At 31.3% G+C, this 11,164-nt stretch overlaps 1 protein-coding gene across 2 annotated transcripts; it reads right to left on the bottom strand.

Annotated features, from left to right (window-relative positions):
- Positions 1-9,081: 9,081 nt before the first annotated feature.
- On the bottom strand, positions 9,082-10,939 carry LOC129298166 (uncharacterized). Of its 2 annotated transcripts, none has more exons than XM_054936576.1 (4): positions 10,813-10,939; positions 10,284-10,704; positions 9,481-9,579; positions 9,082-9,395 (listed from the first exon to the last, which is right to left on the bottom strand). In XM_054936576.1, exons 2-3 carry the CDS (start codon positions 10,667-10,669, stop codon positions 9,504-9,506), a joined length of 462 nt encoding a protein of 153 aa, XP_054792551.1. In that variant the 5' UTR covers positions 10,670-10,704; positions 10,813-10,939; the 3' UTR covers positions 9,082-9,395; positions 9,481-9,503. The 2 variants fall into 2 exon arrangements, with proteins under 2 accessions (XP_054792551.1, XP_054792552.1); XM_054936577.1 differs by having other exon boundaries at positions 10,284-10,694; positions 10,813-10,924.
- Between the last annotated feature and the right edge of the window lie 225 nt (positions 10,940-11,164).

The following is an 11,164-nucleotide window of genomic DNA, read 5'->3' as shown; positions in this document are numbered from 1 at the left end:
TTTTTTAATGCTAAATGACTGACTTCATTTCATTATTATTTGTATAATATAACTCAATTCATTGTATAACTTAATTTAAGGCGCTTTCTTATACCAAGCCAACATATGCAGCTAATTTTTATACTCTGTTTAAACTACCACACGAACATACCATAATACGAGATGCAGACCCCAAATTTAACTGTATGTTATAGATTCTTCCAAAAAGAAAAGTTTAACAGACGATCACTTCCCAACCTCTAACTAAAATAGAAAAAACCAAATCAACTAATGACATTAGAAAATTTTCATACTGGCTAGAGAAATTTACATAATCGTGAAGGAAAACTACCATTAAACAAAGAAGCATACTTACACTGGATTTTTAATGATGGACCACTGCATGCAGTTAAAAATTTAACTGATCGTTCTGATGAGATCAAGTGGGTGTTTTGTAGTGACTTCTGCCGGTCCAACTTCTTATAGCATACTGTTGTGATATTCCAACTCTTTTCGTACCTGTACCTAAGTTGAACAATTTAATATTTGACGTTCCTAAGCTACCTGCAATACAATTCAAGAAACATAATCTCCCACATGGGCATGGTCAATACCTAGATATTATCACAACAAAATTATTTTCAAAGGAAGAGTAGTGTTTGGCCAATATATAGTTTAACTAATGGATAGAATTCAGAGGACTCATTGATCTTCAGTATACAAAATGAGGACTGAAATTGTTTTGTAATGTTATATATAAAAATCAAAGAAGAAAAGGAAATAAACAAAGTGAGTGCACTAGAAATGATCTTGGGGCTGAAAAATTCAATTTCAGCACTCATCAGTTTATCATAGTTAGCTTCAAAATTTTGAAGGTGGACATATATTCTTTGCAATCATTATCACAACGCAATTGCAGCCATGCTAGTTTCTCCTTCTGCTTGCTGTCTATTTCTAGGTTTATAATAGCAAGGCTATCTGCCAGTCACTCCAACACTATGTCAAGTAGAACAAAATCTAAAGCACACCAGGAATATTTGCTACATCTACTAAAAGGCTAAAGTGGTTATAATGCAGCATCAATAGTGGCTTTAATAGATTGAGGGCAAAGATTAAGCGAGTGAATTACTTCTGAGAAGCCTCAAACATCAATGGAAAGAGAAATGCAGAAACCTTACATTGTTCATTTAACCTGTATCAAAATCATAGAAAACAATTTCTTTTTCTCTTCTAAGGATGCTACATACTAACAAAACAACAGTTTAGTTTCAATGCGAAGTAAGTCCTGAATTCTTTCAGCCACACCATTAGTTAAACAATGGACATTATCCTAACTAGCTTATCGAGAAAGACATACAAATTAAGCTTGATACCAGCACAATATCTACTGGACTAATTACTCGTCAAGCTGTCAAGGTTTAATTGAAAACATGATAGAAATACATCAAAATTGATGCCTCAGATATTGATGGGCAACAATAGTATACCTGTGATTCGTATTGCCTGCTGTGTATTTGACGATAGGTCTGATTCTTTTATAATTAAAACGTAAGGATGGCACATTAGACCTTGATGTTACTTGACCAAGAATTTTTTAAAAAAAAAAAAAAAAAATCTGCAGTTAAGGCCTTGACATGATAGAGGAAAACCAAAGAGAACATTTATGGAAGTGTTGATCGAGACATTTAATTAACAACATTTTAAAAGTTTGGTAAATGATAGAAATAGAAATATAATGGCATTGTACAATTCACGCAAACCGACCCCACCTAATGGGATAAGATTTGTTGTTGTTGTAAGGCCTTGACCTGAAACCTACTTTCTTTCTACTCAAGCTTCATTAATTGCTAGGCGGCTCTTCAATTTTGCATCACATTTTTTGTTGGATAAAAGAGTATAGAGGCAAGTAACAGAAATTATCAAATTCACATCCTATTCATATCAAATCCGAACACATCATACTACCACACTTTTTCTGTAAGTGTTTTAGTACCGAGTCTCAGACAACCCTATATTACATTGCATGGTCACTCTCTTCATACTCAGAGACTGTAAAATCCAACAATTGATGCTTTTTAATAACATAATTTAGGTTAACCCAATTCACTTAGTAAGCACCTCTTCTATATACAAGTGGAAATTCTTCCACCCTTCATTATAGCTGAAGGTGGGTGTTTCCCGAAGACTTCCATATCTCTAAAAGAGGGCAACTTACACTTCTGCCTCTAATTGTTCACGATATTAAAGCAGAAATGCAGTGAAAACATAAAGCTTGGGTTCAACAAATCCAGAAGAGAATAGAATACTAGCATAAAGATTGAGTTCCACATTCCCATAAAAACCAGGATGATGTCCCAACCCCATTACTCACAGAAATTGAAGGAAAAAAGTAGAGGAAAAAGCAGAAAGAAGGGAGGAAGGATTAATTTCTGACCAGACTTAGCAATTGCAAACTTTTAATCGAAATAATGGAATCACTTTGTCGTCACCAATAAGAGAAGAATGAAAAAGGAAAGCAAGATAAAAAAGACTCACATGAAGCCATTGAAATTCGACCGGCAGAGCAAGGGGATAAAGAATCGTGTGCAAAGGTAAGCGCATTCTGAGTCTCAGAAGCAGGTGAAGAAGGTTCGAGAAGAGAATTTGAAGACTCAACCAAAAGCTCACGATAGGGGAAGCGCCTGCCACTGCCCAGTGCCGGTAGCTTAAGAGAAGAAGAGAAGAAGAAGCAGCAAGCACGGCCGTTAAAACACAACCGCTCAACCAATATTGCTGCCTTGAAAATTGAAATTTTAAGGAACGAACGAAAGGGTTATACAGTATGCATTTCATTTCACAGCTGGACTCGATTTGGATCAATTGGTCACATCCCATCGTCTGCAAAATCACTTCTTTTTGTGTTTTTATATAATGTAAGTTCTTAATGAATTATTCAATTAACCTAATATTTCACAAAATATATTTAACCACGTTGTATTTCATTTTTCAAATCTTAATATTATTTCAACTGCAATATAAGCCTTGTTATGAAATTAAAAAACTAAAAAATAAAAATATTGAGAGAAAAAGCAGAGAGAAGAGAATGAAAAATTTCTTATATATTATTATATCTTTTAATATGCATAACATGCCTTATTTATATGTATTGTCTTATATATCAAATGTTACACAAATAATAAAAATAAATAAAAAATAATTATGAGAGTTTCATGAAAGAAGATGAAGATAAAGATGAAGAAGTGAGAAAAGTGGACATCCATTATCTTTTAGTATTCATAACACTTCCTTTTAGATATTCATTATATAAAAATGTGTCTTATTAAAAATTTTAATTAGGAAAAACCTTATGAAAAAAACCTAGTAGAAGAAAAAAAAATGCATTATTTACGTATATGTTTTTTAATGCTACCTCATTAAAAACTTTACTAAAAAAAACTTTAGACAAGGGGAAAAAAGTATAGTACATATTAACTCCCTTTCTTGACAACATCAATTGATATATCTAAGTTTATGAAGTATAATATCATGAACAAGCTTTATTTTAGCAAGAAGTGACTTGGGGCACATATCAGATACATTTTCTTTATAACAAATTTATTAGGCATTAATTTCACCATTCTTTTGAAGATCATGAGCGAAAAAAATTTAGTGAAATATATTTTATTCTATCTCATTTTAATATACTCTTCTTTCAATTGGGCAATACAATTAATATTATCTTTGTATATGATTGTTGGTAATGATTGTATATTTTATATATTTTTAGAAGTTTTATTGATTAATTGGAGAGTCATCTAGTCATTTTTATTTGTTTGTTTTGTGCTTAGTGTTTATTTTAGTGTTAGTTAGCTATTGCATTTTGTTTTATTTTACGATATTTTTTTTATTAATTTGAGTCATTTTAATTTTAAGAACCTTTGTAAAAGCTTGGAAGATGTGGAAGAAGAAAAATATAATAATTTTTGTAAAGAAATTGAATTTTAATGATCAATCGCTATAGTAGTTGCTATAGCAGGTCAGTACTATAAGGCAAATAAGGCAAATTCTAAACTAGAAACAAAACCCACTACAATGGGCCACAAAGGATTTCGCACTAGAACTCACAATTTCAATTTTTCTGTCTGATAAAAGAGTGAAACTAGAGTTTTTTGATAGAGACTTCATTTTTTTTAAGTTCTCTGAAGGTTCAGGGGCAATTGTGGAGAGCTTGGGATGATTTTGGAACAAGACAACTCATCACCATCTATATTTTCATTGAGTTTTTCTTCATTTTTCTCTTTCTTTCTCTTATGTATATGATTTTGTCCCATTACTTTGCTATTTTAAGAATGTACTTAGCTATATGTGGTTGAATCTTGATACTCTAGAGTCTTATGAACTCATTTGCTCTGGTTATATATTGATTTATTGATTACTTTATGATTAATAAATGTTTTATGTTTTTATTCTAGTTTATAATTGTGTTGCTTGATGATTCACCACCATTAAGTGATAATTTAGAGGAATAGAATGAACTTGTGAAAGGAATTTCTATTTAGACTATTGGAATTGAATGCTTAATATTAATTATAATCGATTTGCCTTTAGGACATGAATGTACCTAAAGACCTAAGTGGTTAGAAAAGATTTAAACTTAATGCTCTTAATCATATTTTGGCAAAGAATTGTTGGGTTAGAATTAAGAAGGATTTTGGGTAATCAGAAAATATTCAAGATTAATTATAGTGTCTTAACCCTTAAAACCAAAATTAAAATCAATTTAATCAGTAAATTGTATGCAATGGAGTAAATAAAGGATTAGAACTCTATAGTGCTTTTCTAGTCGTTTCTTGATTTTAGAGTGCTTCAAAATCTTAATTGCCTACTTTACATTTTTTTTGTTTTTAATTTGAATCATTCACCACTGTAATTTTCTTACTTAACGTGAATGAAATTGAGAATTTAATGCCTATTTGCCAATTTATTTAATTCTCTATGGGATTGACCTTGATTTGCCATTAGCTACAATTATGACTAGTACACTTGCAGTGTCTATTGGTGTTTGTGTGTATCAGTCGAGATCATTTTGTATGAAGATAGACAACAAGTAGTTCATATGTGATGGATTAATGATTTTAACCACACACATTCTCGAGTTGCTTCATATACAGTTAAAATTTTTGCATGATTAGATGATATGGCTGATATTGTTTTTTCATAGATCGTTATGAAATGAGTGTACCACCACATGTGAACAAATAGCCTATCTATGATCTACCAACATGAAGATAAGACAAAAATAATCTAACATCTGCATGACCAATAAGGTCAGCTTTAGGTGTTTTGAAATAAAATAATCTCATATCTATAATACCCTTATGATAATGAAAATGTGCTTAACTCTATTATGATGCCTTCATGTTGGTGAAGAACTATAACTCTCTAATAAGTTAATGACAAATGAGATATTAGGTCACGTGTAACTAGCAAGACAAATTAATGCTCTGATTGCACTAAGACATGGTACTTCTGGACCAAGTAATCCTTCATCACCTTTTCAAGGTCTAAAAGGATCTTTATCTACCTTCAATGATCTTACAACTATTAGAGTAGATAATGGATGTGATTTATGTATATAAAATCATTTCAAGACCTTTCTTGTATAAGTTTCTTAATATAGAAAAATTTCATTATTCACATATTCCATTTGTAATCTAAAGCAAACTTTTGTTCTTCCCAAGTCTTTCATTTCAAATTATTTCTTTAAGCAATTTATAGCTTTTGAAAGTTCATCAAGCATTCCAATAATATTTTTACCATCAACATAAATAACAATTATAGCAAACTCTTTTCTAGATCATTTTATAAAAATACAAGCGTCAGTTAGATCATTTTTATATCCTTTTTTCAACAGATATTCACTAAAATGATTATACCACATATGCATTGACTGTTACAATCCATTTAAAGTACTATTTAACTTGATATATAATTTTTCTCGAGAACTTGAATTGTTTGCTTCTAGCAATTTAAATCCTTTAAGGAGTTTCATGTAAATGTCACTATTGAGTGAGCCCTACAAATATGCTGTAACAACATCTAATATACACAAATTGAGTCCTTTACTTATTGTTAAACTAATTAATATCAAAAAGTAATTGCATCCACCACTAATGAGTATGTTTTAACAAAATCAATTCCAAGATTTTGTGTGAATCCTTAAGTCATAAGCCATGCCTCATACCTTATAATTTCACCATTTTCATTTTTTTTCCATACAAAAACTCATTTATATCCAACCAATTTGAGACCTGAAGGTGTATGGACTATTAGTCTAAAAACTTTTTGCTTTTCAAGTGACTTTAATTTTGTCTCCATTGCATCTTTTCATTTTGGCCAATCCTCTTTTTGTTTGCATTCTTTAGTGCACTTTGGTTCATGATCCTCATTATCATTTATTACATCAAGCCACATTATATGCAAAAATATCGTCAATGCTGACTTCATTCTGGCCTCATTATATTCCATTCATAACCTAATTTATTGAGATCTCATTATTTTTGCACATTTCAGATACATAAGTTTCTTTTGGAATTGAAATATTGGTAGTATTAAGTGACTTTTTATTTATGAGTTACTAATTTTTCTTGATTATCCTAGATCTAACCATTTGTGCTTCTAGCTCCCTTTTTTTAATAGGATTTTTACCTTTGAAATCAATGGGCCCACCATATTTTATGTTTGCTTTAAAATCATTTGCAATAATAGGCTATCTAATAGGGACATCTATCTCCTTGTTTGGGTGTTGTTTGCCTGATTTTACATAATATACTATAAACATTTTTTAGGATAAATGTTATAACAATTCCTAAACTAACAAAGGTTAGTTTAGTTGGTAAAAATTTGATCTATAACACACAAGGTTATGGGATCACATTCCACTACCAATGTGAAGACATTGTTGATGAGTGATTTGTAAGTACATCTGTAAATGCTCTTTGAGTCTAAAAGCATGTTTTAGCCCTAATAAGCCTCTTGGACCCAACTCACCTAAACATTTTAAGACAAATAAAATGTTATAATAATAATAATATAATAAAAATATAAAAATGTAATATGCCGCACATCTCACGAATGTTTGACACATGATCTCTTAGTTCTGACATGTTGACATAAGAAGAGGATTGAAAAAGATTTTGACTTTGTAGGACTCACTTGTGAAGTGTTTAAGGATCACTGTAAATTTTGTTAAATTGTGTGAATATATTTTGAAATTACTGTAAATTATAAGGATTAATTAATTAATTTTATATTTTCCCAAAAAAGCTGAAATATGAAGGGAGAATTACATCTACGTCTTATAGAAGAAAATTAATTATTACAAGGTCCATTAATAATTGAACCACGATTATTGATAATGTAATCAATTATCAATGATCTTAGTTTAATTGTCAATGAATCTTACAGTAATTAATTTTTTATATAAAATTTTACTGTAATTCTTTCAAATATGAAATGTAGAAATAAATAATAATTCCAACTTAACCAAAAGTTCCAAAATGACTTTGTTTGGCCCAATTTCTTTTTTTTACAATAATGGAATTGGACCTGGGCTCATTTGGATTCCACTATAGCCACCCTAAACGCAGTGACCAATTCTTAGTTAATCTTAATGTTGAGGCCCAACCAAAGTAAAAAAAAATATTGAGGCCCAACAAATTCAATTCATTGTCTAAGTTTTACCCTTCAAATTTTTTATTCCTCCTCCTCTAAACAAACTATTTTAGCACTCCTTCCCTTCCAAAATAACTTTTATATATGATAATGGATCAATATTAATATTTAATAGTTTAATTTTTTTAAAAAATTAATTGCATTTCAGTAAAATAATATTCATATGAATTTTTTATCTATCTCTTAATATTCTCTCATTCCATAAAGTCAAGAGTTAATAAAATATTAAATATTAATTGCAATCAAAAAAAATAAAATCTTAAATAACAACCACATTCACCAAAAAAATTAAATAACAAAAAAATTATAATGTTTAATTGAAATTTAGAGTGATAATTATTGTACAATAAAATTAAAATTTTAAAGAACCTAATTAAAACAAAAATCATCTTAAAGATTATATTATGATTTAGGGCATTGTAAACGACATGTACATAGAAATACTTAATAACATACAATTATCCCACCAGAAGCTAGTGTTTTTCCCATTATTAACTTTTTTGCTCACTTCCTGAAGAAAAATGTCCCAAAAACTTTAGCAATACTATTCCAAGTGTGGGAGGCAGTCTTTTTCTTGATCACTGTAGGAGTATTGCCCTCTCCACATTTACATTTGGACTTTAAACACTTCACTCAGAGAGCTTTAGAATCAATTAAAAGGCCCCGACAAAGTTTCATCAGAAAAGCTTGGTTTTGAATGCAGAGGTTCTTAATCCCAACACCCCCTCTTTTCTTGCTATGTTGAATAGTTTTTCAGGAAATCAAATGCATTTTATTTTGATCATCCCTATTCTATATCCCTTTTACTAGATAATAGGACCATCGCCTAGCTAATCCAATTATGATAACATCTAGGGACCTGCAGCTGTTAGGTCAAGGTAACTTTAAGCGCAGATAATTAAATTAAAACCTGTTTTTTTTTAGACCCTTGAGTAGGATAATAAAGCTTGGCTGAAAGGAAGACCAAAAAAGAAGAAAAAAAATATGCATAAATTAAAAGCAGAGCTAATTATTATTTAATTAATATGTAGAGTTCTAAAGTCATCTTTTGAATCCACAATCTACATCCCTTTTTAAAGGCATATACTTTAAGTCAGTGAATGGAATCCAATGCCAAATCTGTCTTTCCAATACGTACATACATATTATGTATGTATAAACATAACGTATTGATTAGCTCAAGTTAATTTTAATTTCTTGAATACATTATCTCACATATATATACATGTAGACTTTTGTCTCTTATAATAATAACAATCTTGTTCGGTGTATGAAAGCCTCCACAATATATGTATATATAGAGAGCAAGTATCAATTGCTACTTGCTATACTGTATAATTTTGTTGAGTTCCATTTTGATTTTAGATGCACACGAAACCATTTAGGAAGTTATAGAAGGAAAAGAGAGAATAACCATCTTCATTTAGGAAAACCACGCCATACGTAGTAGGATTACAAAAAAGAAAAAGATTAATTTGTTTAATTAAAGCATCAAAACAACATTAATTCATTGCTGTTGGCAATAATAATTCTGAGAAAATGTGCCAAGCCCATGAGAGATCGATAAATGCAGCTTCCATCTTTAACACAGTGGTCCTCACAATTGCATGCTTCACATAAGTTATCTTCTGAACAAATCAAGAAATAGTCTGACCACTACATCTCTCTCTTTCTCTCTTGCTTGATGACAATCCATGAAGTCCCTGCAAGTAATTAAACAATAAAACCCATAATTAACCAGTAATATATATAATTAAGCACAGTTTGAATGATTATGGTGGGCCATACCCAAATAAGGATAATCTCGTTTTCTAGTACGTGTCCCTTGGGGCACTGCATTTAAAGCATTCCATTCTGCTAGCAAAATTGTGCTCATTGCACCCTGACCTGTATTTCCAACAAAAATCATCAATCATAAGCGGAAAAAAAAGACTCATTTAAATATTCTATATTAAGTATCTCATATTAGCTATTTGATATGGGACTTGGTATCCTATACCACCCAGTCTCCCTCTATTGGCTCCCATGAAAAGCCAGCGTCCTGACTACTGCATTTTATAATACATAATTAACTCAGCTTTTTACTAGTCACAATCTTTTGTGGATAGTTTTCTTAAAAAACGCTAACAAGAAGACTCTAGTACCAATTGATAACTAATTAAGTGGAATAGAAAACTCTACTCCAGAAGTTAGCTATTAGAGTGGAATAACTAACTCATTTAAATATTCCATTAAACATTTTATACTACTCAGTGTCAGACTAATTAATATCCCATACTACTATGCTACCAAGTTTCTGTCATAATCCAAACATTAATTCGTTACGATAAGAGCAGAAAGTACTGGAGTTTGTATCTAAACCCCTAAAAGCAATCCAAAAACCAAAAACAAAAGAAGACATATATTTCTGTGATGTCATACAAACACAGCATATCCAAAACATGAGAGTGACATCTCAGATTCTGTCTTGTCTGTGTTTTATATTTCTCTTTGGAATCATATTTATATATGTGCACAGTGTATATATATATACGTATGTCAGCGTATGGTGTGTGTGTGTGTGTTTTTTTTTTTTTTATAAGAATAATGACCTGTTGCAAATCCAGTCGCCGGATTTCCATGAAGGTCTAGAAGAGGCAGCACCAAAAGGTCTAGAACAAGAGAAATCATTGGTGGAGAAGGCAGAAGCAAAGTCATCTTTGAAAGCACCACACTTGAAGCAGCTTGATCGGCTAGCAAAGTTATGTGCTCCGCAGCTTCCAGCAGAACAGTACCAGTCACCGGGACGAACATCAGAACCAGTACTTGCAGTATTGTTAAACCCAAATGATGAAGACCCCATCATCGTCGTTGTCATTCTTCCTCCTCCATACCCAAAATCTCCATACTTGGAATCTCCACATCTCTGACACATGTCCCTCCTCTGAAAATTCAGATGCTGGCATGACCTGCACGTCCAGTCTCCTGGCCTGCTCATTTCGATCCTCACTCTCCTAATTCTCCTGCAAATCACTGTTCCATTACAACACACACATACATGTAACAATGCTTCGGATAGAGTCTATATATATATATATATATATATAATGGTGAAGAGAAGAGTATAGCAATGAGACAGACCTTGAGATATTAATGTGAGAGAGTTGAGGCAGTGAGACCAGAGAGTGAATGATGAGGGAAGTGGAGAGAGGGAAGGTTTATATATACCGTGGAGAGATGATTAATATGGGAAAGAGAATAAATGGAGGGTCGGGAAGTACTTTAAAAAAAAATAAAAAATAAAAATTGAGTGTTCATGGAAGGGCAAGAACCTTGATAAATGGAATTCTAAAGGAGGAAAAAGAGATAAAGGCAAAATTATTCTTGCGAGAGAGCCACAATTCCAAAGAGAGAATTAAATACTTTGAATTTTGAACAGATTTTACTTTAATTGGGCATCAGTACTGTGGGCTAGCTACTAACTTTGTGGATT

Source organism: Prosopis cineraria, unplaced genomic scaffold, assembly GCF_029017545.1.
Source record: "Prosopis cineraria cultivar Desert tree isolate PC_DT_omini unplaced genomic scaffold, ASM2901754v1 PC731, whole genome shotgun sequence".
NCBI classification, from domain to species: domain Eukaryota; kingdom Viridiplantae; phylum Streptophyta; class Magnoliopsida; order Fabales; family Fabaceae; genus Prosopis; species Prosopis cineraria.
Note: the sequence above shows the minus strand (reverse complement) of the source record. Positions and strands in the feature narration are given on the sequence as shown.